General features: G+C 36.8%; 1 protein-coding gene across 6 annotated transcripts in view; it reads left to right on the top strand.

Annotated features, from left to right (window-relative positions):
* Nucleotides 1-25,082, top strand: part of LOC110539688 (zinc finger protein 280C-like) — a 151,256-nt gene that overhangs the window by 116,838 nt on the left and 9,336 nt on the right. For all 6 annotated transcript variants that reach the window (XM_060375011.1, XM_060375015.1, XM_060375012.1 and 3 more), the window contains 8 exons: nucleotides 2,638-2,805; nucleotides 2,939-3,048; nucleotides 6,434-6,654; nucleotides 11,234-11,307; nucleotides 12,116-12,216; nucleotides 13,250-13,396; nucleotides 18,659-18,790; nucleotides 24,210-24,517. In XM_060375011.1, coding sequence (XP_060230994.1) covers nucleotides 2,638-2,805; nucleotides 2,939-3,048; nucleotides 6,434-6,654; nucleotides 11,234-11,307; nucleotides 12,116-12,216; nucleotides 13,250-13,396; nucleotides 18,659-18,790; nucleotides 24,210-24,517 — 1,261 coding nt within the window. The remainder of the gene's footprint in view (nucleotides 1-2,637; nucleotides 2,806-2,938; nucleotides 3,049-6,433; nucleotides 6,655-11,233; nucleotides 11,308-12,115; nucleotides 12,217-13,249; nucleotides 13,397-18,658; nucleotides 18,791-24,209; nucleotides 24,518-25,082) is intronic.

Raw genomic sequence — 25,082 nt, 5'->3', positions numbered from 1 at the left:
TATAATTTTACTCAACACAAGATCTCATTCTTAGAACAAGTCTCAATATGGGCAGAGGGGTTTTTCCTGAGACTGATACTCCAACCAAGGACTATGCATGGAGATAACCTAGAACTCCTATACAGATGTAGCCCATGGCAGTTCCGTATCCAAGTGAGTTCCATTGTAATAGGAACAGGGACTGTCTCTGACATGAACTGATTGGCCTGCTCTTTAATTACCTCCCCCTGAGGGGGAAGCAGCCTTACCAGGCCACAGAAGAAGATACTGCAGCCACTCCTGATGAGACCTAATTGACTAGGATCAGAAGGAAGGAAAAGAAGACCTCTCCTATCAGTGGACTTGGGGAGGGGCATGCATGCAGAGGGTGGAGGAAGGGAGGGATTGGGATGGGAGGAGGGAAGGAACCGCAGGGGTGATACAAAGTGAATAAAGTGTAATTAATAAAGAAAAAAATGTAAAAAAAGAAAGAAAGAAAGACATGTAGCCCTTGCTCCCTGTTTTAAAATTTTTCCACTGTGTGTGGTGGCACATGTATGAAATTTCAACCCTTGGGAAGTGGAGGCAGGTGGACCAGGAGTTTGAGGGCCAGTCTTGGCTACATAGTGAGTTCAAGGTAGCTGATTACATAAGACCCTGTTTCAAACTAAGGTCTTTAAACTGTAGAGAAGAGAGATTTGTCCTCAGTGGAAAACACTGTTAATTTTACTGTAAAAGATAACTGGTGTATCTGGGCCCTGTGGCATTAATCCCAGTACGCTGGGAGAGAGATGCAGGAGGATTTCTGTGAGCTCAAGGCCAGCCTGGTCTACAAAGTGAGACTAGGATTGCCAGGGCTACACACACTGAAACCCTGTGTCAAAACCAACACCAATGAGAGAGAGAGAGAGAGAGAGAGAGAGAGAGAGAGAGAGAGAGAGAGAGAGAGAATCTAGAAGAAGAGATCTGTTCTACAGACTTTATCAAGTCACCTACCTTTTCTCACATTGTTAATATATCCACTCTCTGGACGCAATATGAGCCATTTGGAGATTATGTTATTCATCTTAGGAGTTTATTGAGGCCCCTGCAAAAGAAATTAGAAAAGTGAAAACTGCTTTATAAACTTTTAATGGTTTATAATTTTCAGAATAAGTATGTGATATGTTTGAATTGCATAAAAGCACATCCTGTCTAAGATAACCATGAAAGGTTCTTCGACAAAATTAGATTTGAGCTTGAATTTGAATTTGTGCATTAGTCTTTTGCCTGCATGTATGTCTGTGTGAGATTGTTGGATCCCTTGTAACTGTTACAGTTTTGAGCCGCCATGTGGTGCTAGGGATTGAACCCGGGTCCCCTGTAAAAGCAGCCAGTGTTCTTCATCACTGAACCATCTCCATAGCCCGGAAATAGGGGATCTGACACCCTCACACAGACTAACATGCGAGGAAAACACTAATGCTTAATAAGCAGAAATGAGTGAATAACTTGAAGGATCTGAACTGGAAACTCTTTATCTCAAGAGTAATTTTCTTTAATTTAGATGCCCCTGTGCCTCAAAAATGATATATTGGGAGGGTGGCGAGATGGTTCAACAGTTAAGAGCACTTGCTGCTCTTCTGGAGAACCCGAGCATGGTTCCCTATACCCATGTGACATCAGGCAGCTCACAGCCACCAGGAGCTCTAGCTCTGGGAGATCTGACGGCTGCAGACATACATGTAGCATATTCACAGAGGTGCACAAACACCAGCTCTAGGAGATCTGACACCTTCTGGGCTTTGTGGGCATGCATATGACATTCATTCACAGAGATGTACAAACATACACGTACATAAATGGAATAAAAATAAATCTTGGAAAGGTTATGTATTAAACTAGTGTGCTATGTAATATTACCTAGTGCAATATCCCAACATTTATTGATTATTCAAGTGACACAGGCATCTAAAAGAAATAAGCATGAAAGTAACAAAACCAAATTCAGTTTCAAGTGCTGGCAGTAATCATTCAGTAACCATATCCTCTAATGATAGGAAAAAAATTGTGTCATTTCAAAGAATGAACACTATAAATTTGACAGAGTAGCCTCCACTTTATACATAAGGAACAACCAAATAATTTTAAACCATTTGTCAGGTTATTAGTTGGAGAAGACCAAAATCAATTTTCTTTAGATATCTCAAGATTTTAAAAGGACCTGTAAAGAATTCTCCTGAATGTTAGAATGAATATTTTTGGTATCAATGTTTTTTTTTTAAGTTTGAATATATTTAATCACCAAAACATAGATTCATTTCTAAGAACTTAGCTCAGAGAAAGTTAATCTAGCTTTCCCTTTTCTCTATCTTTTTGGATAACTATTGTTGCTTTGGTTTTTGTGGGGTTTATGCTTTTTTAACCTCAGCCTGCCTCCTTTAATGGACATTTGAAAATTTCTTTGTAATTTTCTTGCATGAAGTTTATTTTGTGAATATGAAAATGCTTCCTTGTATAGTTTCTGCTCTTTGGTTATATAAATTTTTGTCGTTTAGGTTAGCTGCAAGGCATTTTTATTAAATTGTAAATCTAAGGCATTTAATAGCAGTTTTACATAAGTAATATTCTATGCTAAAGCATTTATAAATGTCTTTCCTGGTGTTGAAATCTTTGTAGGTATCAATCAAACTTCATTAGGATTAAAACATCCTTCCACTTCCGAAGTAAACAGTGTTAATCCAAAAAAGCCAAAGACCGATGCAAGTGTTTCCAAAACAAGTCCTTTGTCTTCATCATCTTTACTTACGTCCCCTTCAGAGCCTTCTCCCCAGGCTGTAGAGTCAAGTAAGTGTGAAATTTTACATAGGAAAAATGTATTAGTTAGAAACAAATCCTATGAATTGTGATGGACTTTTTAAGATCATTAAGTGTTTTAAAAGATCAATTTTTGCTCATAACAGTCCTTAATTTATTTTAGATATAAATACCTCATCACTTCAGTCTGAAGCTGGAGACCCTTCACTACAACATTGTCCAAACTGCCATGTTAAGTTCAGGTTTTTGGATCTTTTGAAATGCCATATAAAGGTAAAACAGTTACACATTTTGACTTCTTAAAATGTTTGCAAATCCATGAAGAATTAAGAATAACAGAGTAAATACTGGTCAACCTATTTAAATAATAAAGCTTTTACTGGTATTTTCATATTCTGATGTAAAAATTAATTTTCATACAAACTTTAACTTCTTCCCATTCATGAAAGTTTAAAACTTAAGTTCATCACATATACTCTGTAGTATGTGGTTTTTCATTTACAATAAATGAAATGGTATGTGTAATTTTCACTGGAAATGAATAAACTATAATATTTTATTGAGTAAATCATGTTATTCCTTATACTTCTCATAAAGCAGTTATTTATTGATTAATCTTCCATTTAACTTAAAATTTCCTTCTAATTTATTTTTTACATGGTATCATATTCATTTCATATTTCTCAATTGAAATCTTAGCTTTATGTCTTCATTTTCCACAATTTCCAAATGGAGCATTCCTTATGAAATGATAGTTTTAACTCAGTGAACTTATGATTTGGTTAAACTTAAAGTGACTGAAAAGGTATGGGATTTAGAGAAAATTCTAATTAAACTATGTTACCTGGTAAAAATAGTATTCTGTTGTATCTTATCATCCTTCTCTTTGCCTGCCTTGTGTAAATGACAGTGAGGAAAAGGGCAAAAATGTTAAGCTAAGTAAAATAGGTGATATGTAGAAAAGAAGGATAGGGAGAATATAAAGAGGCATCTTAGGAAAAGATTCTGCTCACTGTTCCAAAGACAGAGTTTTATTAAATCCTGCATCTTGGAGAAAAGTAGAGGAGTGAGAATGAGTGCTCAAGGTTTCAAATAAAATATTTATTCTGGGATCAAGACTGATACCAGATGTTAATCCATCCTCCTCCCTGAATGTGTGAGAACAATGGGTGCACTCTCATATCATCATCTTAGCCATTTTGATAGGTGTAAGGTTTAATTTCAGGGTCGTTTTTATTTACATCTCCCTGATGGCTAAGGAAGTTGAGCATTTCTTTTTTTAATTATTTTTACTAGTTACAGTTATTCACTTTGCACCCCCCCCCGTACCTCCATCTCTGCCCCACCCTCCCAATGCCACCTCCTTCCCTCTTCCCTACCTGTGCTCCTCCCCCAGTCCACTGATCAGAGAAGTCCTCCTCCCTTTCCCTCTGATCCTAGTCTATCTGGTCTCATCAGGAGTAGCTGCATTGTCTTCCTCTGTGACCTGGTAAAGCTGCTCCCCCCTCCGGGGGAGGTGATCAAAGAGCAGAACAATCAGTTCCTGTCAGAGACAGTCCCTGTCCCCATTACTATTGAACCCACTTGGACACTGAACTGCCATGGGCTACATCTGTGCAGGGGTTCTAGGTTATCTCCATGTGTGGCCCTTGGTTAGAGTATCAGTCTCAGAAAAGACCACTGTGCCCAGACGTCTTGAATCTGTTGCCTTGTGTAGCTCCTGTCCTCTCCAGGTCTTACTATCTCCCAATTCTTTCATAAGATTCCCTGCACTCTGCCCAAAGTTTGGCTATGAGTCTCAGCATGTGCCTTGATACCCTGCAGGGTAGAGCCTTTCAGAGGCCCTCTGTGCTAGGCTCCTATCCTGCTCCCTCTTTTCTCCCTCCTCAGATGTCCATCCTCTTTGCCTTTCTGAATGGGGATTGAGCATCTTAGCCAGAGTCCTCCTTCTTAATTAACTTCCTTAGGTGTACAGATTTTAGTATGTTTATCCTATATTGTATGTCTAATAGCCACTTATGAGTAAGTATATACCCTCTGTGTCTTTCTGCTTTTGAGATAACTCACTCAGGATGAAATTTTCCAGTTCCCACCATTTACCTGGAAATTTCATGATTTCATTTTTTTTAATCACTAAGTAATATTCCATTGTGTATATTTACCACAATTTCTGTATCCATTCCTACTGTATCCATTACTACTTTGTTGGTTCCTCTTTCTTCCACCCTTCTCCACCCTTTCAATCTGCTAACAGTAGATATCAGAGAAAAAACCAAAAGAGAGCAGACAATCTTTAGACTACTTCCTGCTGATTAGGGCTGTCTAGCTCCTTGGGGCAAATTTGCTCTTCACTATCAGGATATCTAATTCCTCCTTTTGTTCTTGTTCTTCTTGTTCTTGTTCTTGTTCTTGTTCTTCCTCCTCCTCCTCCTCCTCCTTTCTTCTTTGCAAACTACTGTTTAACCAACCATAATCAACAAACAACCAATAATCCACAAAACAAGCAACTTGTGTCCCCAGCATTCATACACCTTCAGAAAAGTCCTCAGAATTCCAAATGTCACACAGTCTCTGAACCTATCTACAGCTGCCATAGTCAGGCCTGCCACCAGATGTGACCGAGATTTAGGGTGGGTTTCCCAACTCAAATAATTCAAAAAGAAAAATCTCTCATGTCTGTGCATAGCTGCTTGAGTTTTACTTAATTTCAGATGTAGTCAAGTTGACAACCAAGATTAGCATTCACAGTCACTAGTGTAAAATTCTTTCATAAATGGCCAGATGCTAATCCAATCAACTTGACTAGAGAACAGCACAGATCGCATTTACTGAGATTTAATTATATGGTAATTCTGTTCTGAAAGTATTTTTTTTCCCTTTCATGCATAAGCTCCTTTTTATTCTCCTACCCTCTGTGTTTATTTTTATGTTATTTTTTGATCTTTTATTGTTGGTTTTTATTGTTGTTATTGTGATAATTATAAGAATTCTCACACTTGGTTTCTAACACTTTAAATACACAGTTTATTCAACAGTTATACGAATTCTGTGATCATCAAATATCTTCTCATTTTATTTTTGTTCTGGTTACTATTTTGAAGACTTATTTATTTAACTCTATTTGGCTGCTTTGTTTGCATGTATGTCTGTGCACCACTTGCATGTCTGGTGTTTCTAGAGGCTAGAAGATCATTGGCTCCCCTGGGACTACAGTTACAAACAGTTGTGGTGATGTGGGTGCTTGGAATTGAACCCTGAGTTCTGTGGAAGTGTGGTTAGTGCTCTCTTAACTGCTGAACCACCTCCCCAGTCTGCACCAGTTCTCCTAGAAAAATCCTACCACTGAAAATTATATATAAAAAATTAATTTATTCAATGAAAAGGCTTATGTGTGGAAACTATTCTATTTAGAATCAGTTTAAATGAGATTTTGATTTTATTTGTGATAAATATCCCCCATGAACTATTTAAGTATTATTATAGATAGAATGCATTTAGATTTTGAGAATGTAACTGAAGACTTTTTGTGGGCCACAAATTTTCTAGTACTTTGTGTTAGGGGAATGACATATCAACTATGCCCAAAGTCTAGTTCCAACTATGCTTTATTAAAATATATAAGAGGTAAAAATAAAACATACTATTTCTCCTCGTTCAGCGTTGCTGCCCAGACATGATAAACCACTTTCTGGAAACTCTTCAGTCAGACGATTCAAAGGATGAAAACAAAGCTAACATTGGCTCAGATGAAGGCAAATTGATCATGCTGGTTAGTGACTTTTATTATGGAAGACATGAAGGAGCTATTGCGGAACACCCGAAGACTCACAGAACCTTTAAATGCTTCAGGTGCTCAAAAGTTTTTAAAAATAATATTAGGTATGTAAATATTTATTATTTGTTTGAAAATTAACAAATAGTAATTTGTATCTTGATCTTTTATTAGAAATCTTGGTGGTTTTTCTGTTGTTGATTTTGTTTTTGTTTTTACTCTCCTGGGTAAATTATTGTAATACATTACTAAGAAAGGTTACTTGTTATGCTGAATATTTTTCTATTTCTCTTGTATTTTCATAGTTTGTAATCTGGATCTATCTAGTCATAATTTTTTGATAGCTTAAGAAAAAGCAAGAGTATTTACTGTTACTTAGGGGAAATGACATATTTTCCAGGATTCTGAATTATTCTTCTGTTGTCATGATAAAACACAAGGACCAAGGTAACTTATTAGAGAAGATATTTAATTGAAAGTTATTATTTCAAAGGATCAGAGTCCATGAGGTAAAGCAGAGACATGGTAGCCAGAATAGCTGAGCGCTCACATCTTGATCCACAAGTAGGAGGCAGAGAGATTAATACACTGGGAATGACCAGAGACTTTTGAAACCTTAAATCCTGCCTCCAGTGACAAATCCCTTCCAAGCAGGCCACAATCTTAATCCTTTCCCAACAGTTCCACCAGCTGGGGACCAAGTATACAAACTATGAGCCTATGGGGCCATTCTCTTTCAAACTACCATTTGTAATCTGTATTAGTGAGGGTTCTCTAAAGGAACATAACAGATCGTATGAATATATGTATATTAAAAGGAGATTTATTAGGATGGATTACAGGCTCTGGTCCAACAAGTTCACCAATGGCTGTCTTTTGATGGAAAGACCAAGGATCTAGTAGTTGTTCAGTCCACGAGAGTGGATATCTCAGCAGTCCTCACTCTTGTGCCAGAGTCGAAGAAACAGGTTCTAATATCAGCATAACAATGGCTCAGGAATAGGATAGATGGAATCGCCAATGACAGTGATAGCAAGCAGGTAAAAAGCACAATCTTCTGTATCATTTTCTGTAGCTGCTGTCAGAAGGTGAGTCCTCTCACCTTGATTGATACAGTCAAGAAAATAATCCCAGCACCCAGGAGGCAGAGGCAGGCAGATCTCTGTGAGTTCAACGCCAGTCTGGTGTACAGACAGAGAGTTCCAGGACAGCCAGGGCTACACAGAAACTCTTTCTCAAAAAATAAATAAATAAATACATAAAAGTAAAAGAAACTGAAAAGGAAGAAAAGAAAAAAGTTAGCCCTTCGTGGATGTGCCCTACTGCTTGGGTTTTGGTTGATCTCAGATGTGGTCAAGTTGACAATCAAGGTTAGATATCACATCTGTGTAGACATTACATCTGTGTATTCATCTTCTTGTGTTGAAATATATATTTCTGTACATAAAAGAATGACTTGATTCTGCCTACCATTGTCCATACTAGTCTTATTTATAATTCATAATTAGAATTTTTAGCATATTTACCTCAGAAAGAAAAATGATTTTTTTATTATCTTCTTTAGAAAAGTTCAAGTTGTACAAGTTCAACTTGTCTGCTTTGAATTTTGTACAATTGAACACGTTATAACACAGATATAATTCCCAATGGAATTCTAAAGATTGTTTTGTTTTGTTTTTTTTTGTTTGTTTTTTTTGAGACAGGGTCTCAATATATATCCAAACTCACAATGTAGACTAGGTTGGCCTTAAACTCAAAGATGTGCCTGTTTTTACCTCTTGAGTACTGGAGTTAAAGGTATGTGCCACCATGCCTGGTTAAATTCTAGAGATTTTATACATTTTTGCCTTAAGATTTAAGAATTTATATTTTTATTGTATGGCATGTTGAATATTTATCAGCATAGAAAACACAAGTAATAACTGACTGATATTTTTATCATTGCTTGTATAGCCTGATATTTGTGGTAGGTGACATTGTTTTCTGAATGTTGTGTGTGTTTGTGTGTCATATCTTTTTTTATATTTATTGTTAATACTTCCAATACTTTTCTAGAGGGGAAAAAACTTTTTTGAGACAGGGTCATTCTGTTTTATAACCGTGTGTGTCCTGGAACTCACTATGTAGCTAGCCCACTCTTGCCTCATAATGCACAAAGATCCATCTGCCTGTGCTGGGACTAAAGGAGTGTGGCTTAGAGAAAAAAATGAGACAGGGTCTCACTGTGTACCTATCACAGGCCTGGAACTCACTATATAGACCAGGCTGACCTTGAAATCATATAGAGCTCCCTGCCTCTGCTTTAATCAATGGTGTGTGTCATGATGCCCTACTAGATCTTTTTAAATTCATACTTACACTACACTGTATAGCTTTAGGAAAGCTAAAAAAAAACCAAAGTATTGGAAGTAGCCTTTTTCTTGTCTTTATTGTTTGAGAACTTCATACATGCTTATAATACATGTTGATCAAATCCACCCCATTTCTTCACCCTCAGTATGGCCCCTATGCATCCTCCCCCACCACACACAATCTTTTTCCTCCCAAGGCACTGATATTTTTTTTTCCTTGAACCCGCCTAGTTGCTGCTTGGTGTAGGGTGTTGAGCATGGGTATAGGGGCCATTCGTTGGCACACAAGCAGTCTTTCAGGGACCACGTTCCTGAAGAAAATTGACTCTTGTCAGTAGTTCCTCAATTTAGGAATGGGACTTCATGAACCCCTTCCATACACATGCTGAGGGTTTGACTGTCTTGCTTTTGTGCAGGCCTTATGCATACAGTCACAATTGCTGTGACTTCATATGTGTAACAGTGCTGTTTTCCCAACATTTTATAGTAAAAATATTAATTCTTCAACAATGGTTTAAAAAAGAAAACGTTTACCATGAACATCTATTTACCAATTTCATGCTACCACTCCTTTGGTTTTCATAGAAGTCTATAATTTGCTTTGAAAAGTATTCAAAACATCACTTGGTTCTATGGATTCTATGGGTACCTGTTAACCTCTGATTTGAAATGCTTCAAAATCCAAAAGTTTTTGAGCATCTCATTACTCCACACTTGCACTTAAGTACATTGACATGTTTTACTGGCTAGTTTTATATTAACTTGACATGCTAGCATCATCAGAGAAGAGGGTATCTCAATTAAGAAAATGTCTCTGTTAGTTTGTACTGGGGCAAACCTGTTGAGCATTTTCTTAGTGATTCATGAAGGAGAGTGCAGTCCATTCTTGGTAGGGCCAACCCTGGACTAGTGCTAGGTTGATTTTGGTCAAGGTGTTTTGTCACAGCAATAGAAACCCAGACAAAGAGACACGTTAATATAAAATGCAGGTATATCAGAAGTATCCTGCAACACTACCTTTAAGCTATATGTAATAACATAAGTCAGCTTACTTGATTTATACCCTGTCTCCAAAACAAAGTAGATATGGTTCAGTGTATTGATTACCAACAGTAGCTCATAGTTTTTTTATAAAGAACAGTATTTTAAAGCCTGCAGCCCCAGCACTCAGCAGGTGGGGTGCTAATATTAAAATTGCTCTTTTGCTTTTTTTTTCTTACCTCATACCTTAGCCTCCATAGTTCTAATATTGAAACTATGAGCCACCACATCTAGCAAAAGTATTTTGATTGAGTTATTTTACTTTGACATTCAGTCTGGTAAAGGCTTCAAAACAGGCATACCCATTTATCATAAGCTCTACCTTGAACTTATTTTTTTTTTCATTTTTGTGGGATTTGTTTTGTTTTGTGTGTGTTGTTTTTGTTTGTTTCTTTGTTTGTTTTTCTACAGAGGGTTTCTCTGTGCAGCCTTGGCTGTCCTGATCTCACTCTCTATACGAGGCTGGCCTTGAACTAACAGAGATCTTCCTGCCTCTGCCTCCCTCAGTGCTAGGATCAGAGGCATGCATCACCACACCTGGCTCAAAATTCCTTCTTATAAAAAGCATTTTTGTGAAGCTGAAGTAACAGGAAGTAAAATGAGCAAACGGATGGTGTTACAAAGGTTAACACTAACTCCTTCAGAGTTTTGAATCCGTGATTCCCTGATGCTTGAAGCAAGGCAGAAGCATCATGGAGGATGGACGTAGTGTAGAAAAATTGTTCACTTTCTGCTAGCCAAGAAGCAAAGGAAGTGCCAGGGTAAAAGTACCTCCCAAGTGTTGAGTTTAAGTACACAACTTTTGTTTGATGATAGAATCTGCCGTGTTTCCCAGAGAAACTATAATCTCAGAGCTCAAATTAATCCTGCATTCTTAGCCTCCTGGTAGTAAGTTCTACAGAGACATGATACCATGCCAAGCTAAAGTATTTTCTTTGTCAATTTTCTATTGCCATGCCAAAATACCATGACCAAGGCAACCAATAAAAGAAATCATTTAATTTGGGGCTCACTATTATAGAGAGAGGTTAATAGCATCCATGACCATTGTCATAGCAGTGAACATTCGGGCATGGAAGAAGCAGTACCTTACAGCTTACATGTTGAGACGTCACAGTGCAGAGATAGGAAACTGAGACTAGCAGGGCCTTTTGAGGGCATTAAAGCCTAGGAGATAATATTTTAAACTGTAGTCATGCAGCTACATTTTAAAATTTTAGGATCAGATAAGTATTTGTAAATGTTTTGTTGTTATAAATTTGAATTTTTGCACCTGTTTTACTATCATTTATAGGTTCATGAACCACATGAAACACCACTTGAAACCTGAGAAACAGAAAAAAGAGACCTGGAAAAGCCGTTCTACATGTGAGCACTGCTACTGGCAGTATCCCCACCCCTTCTTCCTACAGTGCCACAAGAGAGCACACATTCCTAAATTTTACAGAATTTAACATGTGATTGTGAGGGAACCTTAATGATTCTGTTAGAAAGTCTATAGAGAGCTTTCAATTTTAAAATCAATGGCCTTAATTTATACTTAATTTAAAAACTTAACTTGTAGTTAGCACAGCCTGGGAACCATGTAGCTTAAGTTGAAATCCCAGCATTGCTTCTTTTGTTTGTTGTTTTGTTTTTTTCCAGGCACGGTTTCTCTGTGCAGCGTTGGCTGTCCTGGAACTCACTCTGTAAACCAGTCTGGCCTCAAGCTCACAGAGATCTGCCTGCCTCTGCCTCCCACAATGTTGGGACTACAGGCGCGTGCCACCATGCCCAGCTCCAGCATCATTTCTAAATGCAGCTGTGGGACCTTTGGTAGTTAATTAATCTTCTTTCTTTGCTCCTGGTTTCTTATCTGAAAATGTGAATAAAAGCTGTAGCTCTTTCCACAGTGTTGTTGTAAGAATTAAGTAAGCTGAATAATATCCTTAGATCTTTGTTTTGTTTCGTTGTTTTGCAGTACTAGGGATTAACCCAGGATGGAGAAATGTTGGTTAAGTAATCTACAAGCAAGCTACATCCCTCAGTTCCCCCGAACAGTATTAGCTTTGATAGTGATAAGATTGCTGGAACTACCTTCTTTAATCCTTTTAGTGTATTTGATGTTAGGATTCTATGAAGTGAATCTTGTTTTCACAAGCATGTGAAAAATGATGCGATATGTTTTCCCTTTCAGCTCTTTGCAAAATCTGTGAATTGTCATTTGAAACAGAGCATATCTTTTTACAACATATGAAGGACACTCATAAACCTGGTGAAATGCCCTATGTTTGCCAGGTATACACCTGTTTATTGTACACTTTGGTGTCTGTTCGATGTCTGCATTCCATGAAATAGTATTGTTTATTTTGCTTACCAAAGCACTTAAATAAAATTAGTATATTAAAATTGAGAAGCCTTTGTTTAGTGACTTTCCCCTTGGTTGAACTCATGTATTGTATGTGGGGTAGTGGTCTGGATTTGGCCTTCCTGGCCATACTGTAATAGACAGAAGTCCTACTGGAGAAAGACAAACATGGGCTTATCATATAGGGAAGAATGTAGACGTTTCAAAGAAATAGGAAATACTAGAGAACCTAACTGAATATACCTAGTTATCTATTTGTCTATGTAAATCATATATATGCATGTATGTGTGTTACTTTTTTGAGATAGGGTTTCTCTCTGTAGCAGAGCCCTAGCTGTCCTAGAACTCAAACTCACAAAGATCTCCCTGCATCTGCCTCCAGAGTGCTGGGATTAAAGGTGTGTACCACCACTCACCATGGCTATTGCCCAGCTTCTTTCTTTTTTTCATTTTTTTTTATTAACTAAATATATTTTCACTAGTCTTTTAACTGAGTTTGAAGTGAGTCCTAGTATTAAGAAAGGGGTAGGGGGCTGGAGAGATGGCTCTTCCAGGGGTCCTGAGTTCAGTTCCCAGCAACCACATGGTGGCTCACAACCATCTATAATGAGATCTAGTGCCCTCCTCTGGTATGTAGGCACAATGCAGGCAGAATGCTGTATACATGAGGAATAAATAAATCTTAAAAAAAAAAATGAAAACAGAAAGGAATATGAAGATAAACTGTCTCTGGCATAGGCTTTAAAATCTGAAGAAGAAAATACTGTCTTATATAGTAGAAAAAAAAAAACAGAACAAGCCCTTGAAAATTTAAGTCAACATAAAGGAAAGGAGAAATAAAACCTGGCTGTGGTTTGAAATATCCCTAGTGCAGGATGTTTTTCTAAACATATCACTACAAATTTGATGTAAATTGTATGCAAGTTATAAAATTTTATGTTGAACTTAACTTTATATTTCTAGGTTTGCCAGTTTAGATCATCAATATTTTCTGATGTGGAAATTCACTTTAAATCATCCCATGAAAACACTGAGAACTTGCTATGTCCATTTTGCCTCAAAGTTAGTAGAATGGCAACCCCCTATGTGAATCATTGCATGAGACATCAGGTGAGATTTGGACTTTATTTCTTCATATGGTTTCATTGGAAAGATATACCTGCTGAGAACACTAATTAGATTTATTCCAGAAGGAAAGCACAGTTGTTCAAAATGACTTGTTTACTTTACAATTTATGCTGACTTAGGAAACATGGACATGTTTTTCCCCTGCTTTCAGATAATATTAAGGTCCATAACCAGTGAACTTTTTGGAAGATATCACTAGAAATAGGTACCATAGAATAGAGGGAAAGGGGGTAAATGAGTGGGATGTATAAGCTGCATATTTTGGCATCCAAGATTGGTTGGAATTGTGATCTTGAAGGTAATTTTGAAGAGCAGAGGAAAGCATTTGAGCTGATTAGACTTAAGAACTTTTTGCTTTTCTTTCCTTTCAAACATCCTTTTCACTTCCTAGTCTGTTGCTGTTAGAAGACAAGTATTTGTCATCATTACGCAAGTTTCTCATGGTAGCTACCAAAAGAGGAAACAGCTGTGACTCTTATTACCAGATTTGTAAACTCTGTCAGGGAAGTGTATTTAAACTTTACCTTGCTTCTGGCATGAATCTTGCGAATTCTACTCTATAATTTCTAAGTTACTCATATCAGTGCTTACACATTTCTTTTTAGTTCTTATTTGATGTTCCCCTGGTCTTTTTCTGAAACCATTAGCCTGGCCTTTGGCTGAAAACTCTGATGAAACTGAGCGTATTATTGCTTGAAAAAACAATGAACATGTACTGAAATTTTGCCTCCTCACTGATTGGCTCAACAATTGTGTTGTCATTGCCAATTTACACAGCTCTACTGCCAACTTGAATTTGGTTTCAGTCATTAGATAATCATGACATTAATTTCCTGTTAACTGGGAAAAAACCTTTCACCCTTCAAAATTCTCAACAGAATCAATCAATCTTTCTCTTTTTCTCTCTCCATCCCTCCCTCCCCCTTTTCATCCTTCCTTCTCTCCCTCCCTTCCTCTCTGTCTGTCTGTCTGTCTGTCTGTCTCTCTCTCTCTCTCTCTCTTTCTTTTGACAGGAACTCACTATGTAGCCCCGGCTGGCCTGAAATTCTTTGTAGACCTTGCTGACTTCAAATTCACTGAGATCCATCTGCTTCTGCCCTCTGTGTCCAGATAATAGAATTAAAGACATGTTCCACCATACCCAGCAAGAAAATCTAGCAAAGGATTTTCCTAAGGCAATTCTACTTTCAAGTACGTTCTGATAAAAGAAATTACTGGACTTTCAAAATTCAGAATTACAACATTTTCTTGAGACAGGATCTCTGTATTTTTTCCTGGCTGTCCTCAAACTTACTCTGTAACCAGGCTGGCCTTAAACACAGAGATCTTCCTGATTGTGCCGCCTGAATGCTGTGACTAAAGGTGTGTGACAGCATGACTAGTCTATAATTTTTTACTTATGTTTATAAACAGAAAACAATAAAAATTTCTTTTATTTTATTAAACTGCGTTACGTAAAGTTATGTTTTCCTCTCTTTTTTGTTTTTTTCTAGACAGTTTAACATTTTTAGATATAAAAAATACTTTCATAAAGTTCTTAGTAATAAAAGCAATTACCAATTACTTACCTTATTGATAACCAGTAATGCTTTTATGTCCATTATTTTAGCAGACATCCCATGAAGTGAGTATCTGATTGTTTCCATTTTATACAAGGGAAAGCATAGCTTTATAGAGAATAACTATACCAATATCACATTCTTCAACCAACAATGGCCCAAAATTGTTTTAGAGCTCAAACTTTTACCACTGCCTCAAAGTCTACAATGAAAGGTCAAAAAGCAGAAATTCTGCTTCTGGGATTTCTCGCTTAGGATGATCTTTTCTAGTTCTCCAAATTTCCTTGCAAATTTCATGATTTCCTTGTTTTTAATAGCTGTGTTGTATTCCATTGTGTAAATGTACCACCATTTCTGTATCCATTCCTCCTTTGATGGATATCTGCATTGTTTTCAGCTTCTGGCTATTATGAATAGGGCTCTATTAACATGGTTGCGCAAATGTCCTTGTTTTGTACATGAGTATATTTTGGATATATGCTTAGGACTGGTATAGCTGGATCTTGAGGTAGCACTATTACTGATTATCTGAGAAAGAGCCAGATTGATTTCCAAAGTCTCTGACATGAACTCAGTGGCTGGCTCTTTGATCACCTTTCCCTGAGGGGTCGGCAGCCTTATCAGGCCACAGAGAAAGACAATCCAGTCATTCTGATGAGACCTGATCGGCTGGGTCAGATGGAAGGGGAAGAGGACCTCCTCTATCAGTAGACTGAGTAAGGCACATGGGAGGAGAAGAGAGAGATATTGCAGGATTCTGAAGGGATGAGGGAGAGGGATACACCCTCCCTCATTGTAATAAATAAATAAAAAATTTTAAGGCAGAAATTGCAGACAGTTAATATTACCTTGCAAATTCTAACTTTTGAAACAAAACACTTTCTTTTGTGGAACATCATGTTATTTCTGTATCCTCGTCAACCTTAGTATCTTGCAACATACACACATGAAAACAATGTGCAAATTTAAGTTCAGTTAAATTGAGTATTAGATTAATATCTCCAACCCAGGCCTCTAGGGAAATGTTCTCCGAATGGAATAGCAGATGTTTTAAACTCGTTGACTCATGCTCAGTGCTCATGTGTATCCTTCTATTCTCTTGCTGCTTGACTTGCTGTTTTTTTAACAAATAATTTATAGTTTATAAATATTGGGAATATGGAAGTAAGAAGAGCGATCTTTGCCCTCTGGAGTTTGCATTATAATGGAGAAAGGTGTGTGTGTGTGTGTGTGTGTGTGTGTGTTTAAAATTATATACACACTGGTTAGTAGTAAATGCGGTGGAACAAAAATACAGATGGATTGGGACTTATCCATCTTTCATGATATAGTGGGTTTTCTTTGTTTATATGAATTGGTCAATGAGGGCCTCTCCAAAGGAGAAAAAGCAGTATGTAACATGTCTGTCAGAAAAGTTATATTCCAAGCCAGCTGTGGTGGTGTGCACCTTTAGTCACTGCACACAGGAGGCAGAGGCAATCGGATCTCTGTGAGTTGAAGGCCAGCCTGGTCTACAGGGTGGGTCTAGGAAATCCAAGACTACACAAAACCCTGTCTCAAAAAAAAAAAAAATAGAGTTCAGAGTGCCTAAGTCTGTTTTTGTTATGAGATTTCGATAGGGGGAATTTCCATATGCTGAGATACTGGAAAAGTATGGAAGAAAAAGATTTTTAAATGAATAATGATTTCTTGAAATTTTAATTATATTATTTTCCCCTTCCCTTTTCTTCCTCCAACACTTCCCAGACATCCTCTCATCTTGCTCTCTCTCAAATTCATAACCTTTTTTCTTTATTTGTTACATACACACACCTAAATATCTAATGTATATATATTATAAATATAAAAGATAACCTATTCAGTTCCTGTAATGTTACTTGCATGTACATGATTTCAGGACTGGCTATGTGGTACTGGATAACTAATTGTGGGCCTTTCCATTATATTTTTACATTGAATCATGTAATGTTCTGTTTTTTTGTGGACATGAAAGAAAAGTTACTATTTCCAAGAGAATATGTGATTTTTGTAACAGTGACTATAAAAGATTCAGGTTCCAAGTATTCATGAAGTCACTGAATATTATATAAAATAGTAAGCAGGCATATTACATTTATGCTGTATATTACTTTGAATGTGGTGTAAAACTTTTATGCATCATTTGCTTGTTGTGAACCAGTAACTGTCCTAGATATTTTTGTGTATGGTACCTTGTTTTTGTTTTTCTCGATGATTATTTGTTTATAAAGGAACATTTTTGTGCTTATGCACATACATATTTATAAAAATTACTATTTTTCAATTTTTCTGCTCAAACAAAATATGTGTAATCAATGAGAAAATAATACATAAAAATTACAACTAAAAGATACAAAAAGAACATTAACATAAACAAGTAACTTGATTTTTCTGGAGTTCCGCTTTGTAACAGCAAAATAATACTATGGCTGTTTGAGGACTCAGTCAAAAGATTATTAAACAGTAATTTAATGCTTTAATTAAATTTAATTAATTAATTTAATTAAACAGTTATTTTATGCTTTCATATGCATGTAGCTCAACATCATAGCACTTAGTGATGTGTATATTAGAATGTAAACCCATGAAAAAGTAAAATTACAAAATCTGTTGCACTTGTCACATTTAAAGCACTCACTGTCCATTTATAAGTGGTAGATTTCACAATGGATAATGCAACTTTTGAAAATTCTGTTGAACAGAACTGCCATTTAGAACAATTTTATATTCCATAACTTTAGTCAGAGTTTCTGGTTAGATTTTTTTTTTTATTTTTGTTTGGTTGTTTGGTTGTTTTTGTTTGTTGGTTGGGCATTTTGTTTGTTTGAGACAGAATCTCACTGTGTGGCTCTGGCTGGCCTGGAAACTGCTATCCAGACCAGGATGGCTCAAACTCACAAAGATCCACCTGCCTCTGACTTAAGAGGGCTGATTTCATTCAGCCAGATGATTTTTTTTTGTTTTAAAAGTTAAAATTTGCTTTACCAACTTGTTAAACAATGGAGATATCAAAAACAAAGAATTTCCTTTTTCTAAATATAGAAATAAAATTAATTCATTTTGTAGTCTCATATGTTTGAATAGTTTATATATTGCATTTATAATCAAAAGTACTTTTACACCATAATAGGTGTAGAAACTTCCACAGTACATCCTAGTTGATATAATTTCATATTGGGTACTTTATATCATAGCAGATGAAATAAAGCACTTTCCTAACCTGCATGAAATCCTGAAATTCATCTCCAGTACTTCAGAAACAAAGAAATGAATGAATGGATGGTTGGATGAATAAATGAATGAATGGCTCAGTATAGTCCATTGGTAGCTTAGGTGCCTGAGCATGATTCAGCACCAAAATAAAAAGAATATCATGGCATTATGTATAATAGGAGATGGTAAAATAGTTGCTTTTTAAAAATTATAGAGATTTTAGTCAAAGAACAATTTCAGGTGTGAGGGTTTGTGGTGCATAGTTGCTAGCATCTCTAGAATATGACCATGCATACCTATAATCCTAGCATTTGGGAGTCTGAGACAGGAGCATTGCAAGAGACTAAGAAAGTGTGCCACATGCAACGTTCAAGGGCAGCTGGGGCTGTGTACTGAGAACTTTTCTCAGAAAATAAAATATATTTTCACATATTTCTAATTTTTTTATAAACAGAGAAAAGGAATTCATCATTGCCCAAAATGCAGACTACAATTTTTGACCTGCAAGGAGAAAACAGATCATAATTTGGAACACCGTACATTTATACAACCTAAAGAACTAGAAGGATTGCCTTCTGGAACAAAAGTGAGTATTAAATATGTTGTAGTTTGGCATTTTGTCTGATAAACTCCTGGGCTGGGTATGGTGGCACACGCCTTTTATCCTAGCATGCAGTAGGCCGAGGTAGGTGGATCACTGAGTTCAAAGACAGCCTGATAATACATAGTGAGTTCCAGAACAGCCAAAGCTACATTACTGTCTCAAAAGACAGAGAGGGGGAGGAAAAACCCTTGTCTCATCTTATCTGTTGAATATAATATAAAAATTTGTTTTTAATAAGAGCTAAAGACTTTGTTATTCTTTTTAATTTGTGTGTATATATGTGCTATGTGTTAAGGCATTAAGGTTTTATTACATTTCTGTGTGGGTGTGTGTTATTTAAGCAATAAAATTAACAGCCAGGCACAGTGATGCACACCTGTAATCTCAGCACTCTGAGAGGTACAGGCAGGCAGATCATTGTAAGTTAGAGGCGTACAAAGCAAGTCCAGAACAGCAAAGGCGACACAGAAAAACCTTGTGTCGGAAAAAATACCAAGAAGAGGAGGAGTAGGAGAGAAGAGGAAGAAGAAGAAAAGGAGCAGAGGGAAGGAGAAGAAGAGGAAGAAGAAGAGAAGAGAAGAAGGATAAAGTTAAAAAAGTTGTGTGTGTTATCAGTACTGGCATTTGTGAGTCACCCTACATGTATTGTGGCAATCAAACTCAGGTCCTCTGCAAGAGCATCAAGTGTTCTTAACTGCCTGGCCATCTGTCTCTACACCCAGGTTTTTCATTATTCTTACGCTCAAAAAGCAAAAAAAAAAAAAAAAAAAAAAAAAATGACATGTGCCTTGTGACATTCCTTTATAGACTCATTGTGGGATGAGTCACTAAGTTGCTTAGTATTCTACGGGCAATTTTTTTTTTTAATCTATTACATGAATCCATGGCTAGACCACAACACTTTTGAGACTGAGAGTCACGTTTAATTTACCTTTAGGTGTTGCGAGCATTTATCAGTGCGTTGAATGTCATAGATATGTTGAAGTTGATGTTACTGAAACTACCTACATGGAAACATTACTTTCCTGGATAACATTGCTGTTTTAAGTGTATAAGCACACATTTGACCATAAGTTTTCTGTATTTGATATATTCCCGCCCCCCTGCTTTTTCTTAACTTAATTTTATTTATATATTTATTTATTACACTTTATTCACCTTGTATCTCTGCTGCAGCCCCTTCCCTCGTCTCCTCCCAGTCCCACCCACCCTCCCTCTTCTCCCCCTCTGCCCTTTCCCTAGTCCCCTGATAGAGGAGGACCTTCTCCCCTTCTATCTTACCCTAGGCTATCAGGTCTCATCATGGCTGGCTGTATCACCTTCTTCTGTGGCTTGGCAAGGCACTGTACCACCCCACCCCACCCCTGCCCAGGGTGAAGCTATTGAAGAGCCTGTAACTGAGTTCCTGTCAGAAACAGCCCTTGTACTCCTTACTATGGAACCCACTTAGAAATTAATCAGACAATGGGCTTTTTTTGAACAAGTGGTATAGGTCCTCTCCATGCATGGACCTTGGTTGTGGTATCATTCTCTTCAGGCCCTCCAGGGACCAGGTATTTTGGCTCTTTTGGTCTCCTTGTGCAGTTCCTGTACTCTCCAAGTCTTTCTATCTCCCTTCTCTTCCATAAGGATTCTGGCACTCTGCCCAAAGTTTGGCTATGAGTCTCATTATCTCCTTCAATGTCTTGGTGAGTAGAATCTTTCAAAGGTCCTCTGTGGAAGGTTCCTATCCTGATCCTGTTCCTTCTCTTCTACTTCCAAAGTCTATCCTGTTTGCCCTTCTGAATGAGGATTAAGCATCTTCCCTGGGGTCCTCCTTACTTTTATCTTCTTTAGGACTAAAGGTTTTAGTATGCTTATCCTATATTATATGGCTAATATTGACTTATAAGTGAGTATATGTCATATGCTTCTGGGTTACCTCACTTACTGTATGATCTTTCCTAGTTCCCACCATTTGTCTGCAAATTTCATGATTTCCTTGTTTTTAATTGCTGGATAGTACTCCATTGTGTAGATGTACCACACTTTCTGTATCCATTCCTCTGTTGAGGGACATCTAGGTTGTTTCCAGATTCTGACTATTACATACAAAGCTGCTATGAACATAGTTGAGCAACTGTCCTTATTGAATGGTGGGGTATATTTTGGGTATATGCCCAGGAGTGGTATAGCTGGATCTTAAGGTAGCACTATTCCTAATTATCTGAGAAAGCACCAGATTGATTTTCACAGTGGTTGTACAAGGTTGCATTCCTACAAACAATGGAGGAGGGTTCTCCTTTCTCCACAACCTCTCCAGCATGCATTGTCCGTTGAGTTTTTTACCTTAGACAATCTGATGGGTATTAAATCTCAGTGTTTTGATTTGCATTTCCCTGATGGCTAAGAACATTGAGCATTTCTTTTAAGTGTTTCTCTGCCATTCTATATTCCTCTACAGAGAATTCTCTGTTTAGCTCTGTATCCCATTTTTTAAATTAAATTACTTATTTTGTTGCTTTTTAACTTCTTTAGTTCTTTATATATTCTGGATATTAGCCCTCTATCAGATACAGGGTTGGTGAAAATCCTTTCCCAATCTGTAAGCTCTCATTTTGTTCTGATGATAGTGTCCTTTGCTTTACCAAAAGCTTTTCAGTTTCATGAAGTCCCATTCACTGAGTGTTGATGTTAGAGCCTGTGCTGTTGGTGTTCTGTTCAGGAAGTTGTCTCCTGTGCCAGTGAGTTCAAGGGTCTTCCCCACTTTTTCTTCTTACAGATTTAGTGTGTCTGGTTTTATGTTGGGGTCTTTGATCCACTTGGACTTTAACATTGTGCTGGGTGATAAATATGGGTCTATTTGCATTTTTCTACATGTGGACATCCAATTCCCTCTGTCTTCATTATATAAAGTTTGCTCTTGACTATGTGGTCTGGCAGATGGATAATCCACAATGAAATTATTCCTGAGCTTTCATATTTGGCATTTATTACATACATTTGTGACTATATCTGCTATTAGAACTACCTAAAGTAATATAGGGTAATGCTGTGAACATCTAGAGTGAGAGAAGCATGCAAGTGTGACTTCTTGAGATCCATTTATCCCATGTTGAGACTAGAAATACAGAACATTAATGTGAACATTGCAAACCTCTCCTATTTTCCATTTGTAATACAGTGACATTAATAACATTTGTGTCTTTTTTATACTTCTAATTTATTCAGGTAGTGACCCAACAAGACAGGCCAGTGAACTAGTATTATCCCTGTATTACAAAGAGACTTAGATGGAATAGATTTCTTACTCAAAATCACAGGAATTGGGATAGAAAAATACATTCTTTAGATTCTCATGTAATTATCCATTAATATCTATGTTTATGTATAATAAATACTGCCAATAGGAAACTATTTCAGCAGCAAATGAACACAATATATCTGGTAAGACCATTCAAAATAAACGGGGAACTGGGCCAGTGGGTAAAAGTACTTGCCACCCAACAGTGCTAGTCTCATTACCTGAGTTTGATTACTGGAACTCATATAAAGATAAAAAGAGAAATTCAATTGCAGAGTGATTCTTTAACATCTACATGTGCACACACAGAGATGCGCACACAGAAACCTACAAAAAGTAGAATAGATGGAAAATACCTGATTCCATTTTATGTTTTCTATTTTAAATAATATCTGTCTTTTTTAATTATACTGATTTTTGTAACAGCTTTTTAGAATACAATTTATATACCAATTTTTCCATTCAGAGTGCTCAATTCACTAGTTTTATTAATGTATTTACAGTTGTGAAAACGTCATCTCATGCAATTTTAGACCATTTGTGTTATTGGTAAAAGAAATTTTATACCCATTAACAGTGACTGTATTCCAACACGACGAGATGCAACCTTTAAGATGCAACCTTTAATCTCTTCCTTATAAATTTTTTCATTTTGAATATTTCATATAAATTAAATCGCATAACATAGTCTTGAGGATGTATTTTTTTGGTATAGTGTTTCATAGGTTCATCTGTCTTGTAGTGTGTCTCAGTGCTTTTCTTTTTTTATAATTTTTATTTTTTTATATTAATCACAGGTTATTTACTTTGATCCCAGCTGTAGGCTCCTCCCTCATTCCCTCCCAATCCCCCTTTCCAAGTCCACTGATAGGGGAGGTCCTCCTCCCCTTCCGTCTGACCCTAGTCTATCAGGTATCTTCAGGACTGGCTGCAATGTCCTCCTCTGTGGCCTAGCAAGGCTGGTTCTCCCTCGGGGGAGGCGGAGGTCAGAGAGCCAGCCATTGAGTTCATGTCTGAAACAGTCCTTGTTCCCCTTACTAGGGAACCTACTTGGATACTGCCTTTTTTCTTTCATTGCTGACCACTATTCCATTGGGCACATACTTTCATTCATCAGTTGGTGGCATTTGATTTTTTTGGGCTGTTGTAATGATGCTATAAATATTTTTGTAAGAGTTTTTATGCAGGCATATGTTTTTATTTTTCTTGGGAATATAACTTGGAGTAGAATTATGGGGTGCTTTGGATGGCACAGTTAAGAAGTCTTTGCCTGAAGGCATGGTGGTGCCTTTAATCCCAGAACTTGGGAGGCAGAGGCAGAAGCAGAAGTGGATCTCTATGAGTTTGAGGGCAGCCTGGTCTATATGATAAGTTCTAGCACAGCTACAGCTTTATAGAGAGACACACACTTTATCTCAAAAAAGTAGGAATCATTACCTAACCCCCATGGTATAAGAATTTATTTTCATATTTTCTTCTAAGACTTTTGTAATTTTAACAATTGTGATTTTTGTCTTTGATATATGTTGAATCAATTATTTATGTCAATATGAATTAAAGTTTCTAATTCACCTTTTTATATGTGGATGTCAGTTTTTATAGCACTGTTTAAATGTTGATAGAACTGTTGTTCCTGCCATGAATTGTTTTGGCACTCATGTAAAACAAAGCTTCTGATCATAAATGTAAGGACTTTAGGATGGAGAGATGGCTCAGTGGGTGAAATACTTGTACAAATGTAAAGGCTGAAGTCTTGGATAACTAGCATCCCCATCAAAAAAAAAAAAAAAAAAAAACTGGGTAGGCATGGTAGCCCAACTGTAGTCCCAGAATATGAGAGGCAGAAACAGGAGTTTCCTGGTGTGAGCTAGCTAGCAAGCTAGATTAACTAAATCAATAGGCTCTGTGTTCAAGTGAGAGACCCTTCTTCAATATATAAGATGGAATGTGATTGAGAAAGATGCCTAATAGTAGACTCTAATCCTCCACATACACATGTGTGTACCCACACACGTGTGAACACACATATTAGATAACTGAATATTAGGCCTTACAGGTAATGTTTTTAATACCACTTTAATAATCTTCTACAAATATATCCTGCCTTTGTTTTCGTAGGTCACTATTCAGGCTTCACTTGGATCTGCTCAATCAAGCTCATCAAGCCCATCTTCTAGTTCTATTCCAAGCATTTCTCTTGAGGTCTCAGCTCCAATGTCTAAAATTACAACTACTGAAAATAACTCAAAAGTACTTGCAAATAAGGTTAAGAAAAGTAAGCCTGAGACAATTTTAAGCACAACTCGTAAGCCCAAGTCAAGTAAGCCAGGTACAGGTATAACTAAATCCAAAGCCAAGCCCTCCTACAAGCAAAAGAGACAGCGCACCAGGAAAAGCAAATTAAGTATATATTTGAAGAATTTAAGGTATTATCTTTATTCATTATATGGATACTAATTTAATCTCAAAAGTTACATGTTTATTTTAATGACTTACTTTGTTACAGATATTCTTACACATTTACAGGACAATTGTTTTTCTATTATGAAAACTAAACGGATAATAAAACGGTACTTTTTACAACTGCTGGACAGAATTTGAACTGCCATGTTTATTCTGTGATTTTAATCTTTCCCACTAATCTTAAACATTATATTTTTACCTTATGATATTAAATTGTTTAAATATTTTTATTCTGGGGAAATATTTACATGTGTTAAACTTTTTACACTTGTTTTAGCTTACTGCTTCAAAGCAAATTTTCAAAATTTAAATATTGATTTGATAATCTTTTTTTATTCTTCTCTCGTATAATCTACCAGTTCCCTCCTCCTAGTTCCCCTCTCCCCCAGCTCCACTGATCCTCCATTTCCGTTCAGAAAAGAGCAGGCTTCCCAGTCATACCAAGTGAACATGCCATAACAAGATAGCAATAAAACCAGTTACAAACCCTCATATCAAGGCTGGTCATAACAACCCACTAGGAGGAAA

The sequence above is a fragment of the Meriones unguiculatus genome, chromosome X (assembly GCF_030254825.1).
Source record: "Meriones unguiculatus strain TT.TT164.6M chromosome X, Bangor_MerUng_6.1, whole genome shotgun sequence".
Taxonomy (NCBI): Eukaryota; Metazoa; Chordata; class Mammalia; order Rodentia; family Muridae; genus Meriones; species Meriones unguiculatus.
This window is presented reverse-complemented; position numbering and strand designations above follow the sequence as displayed.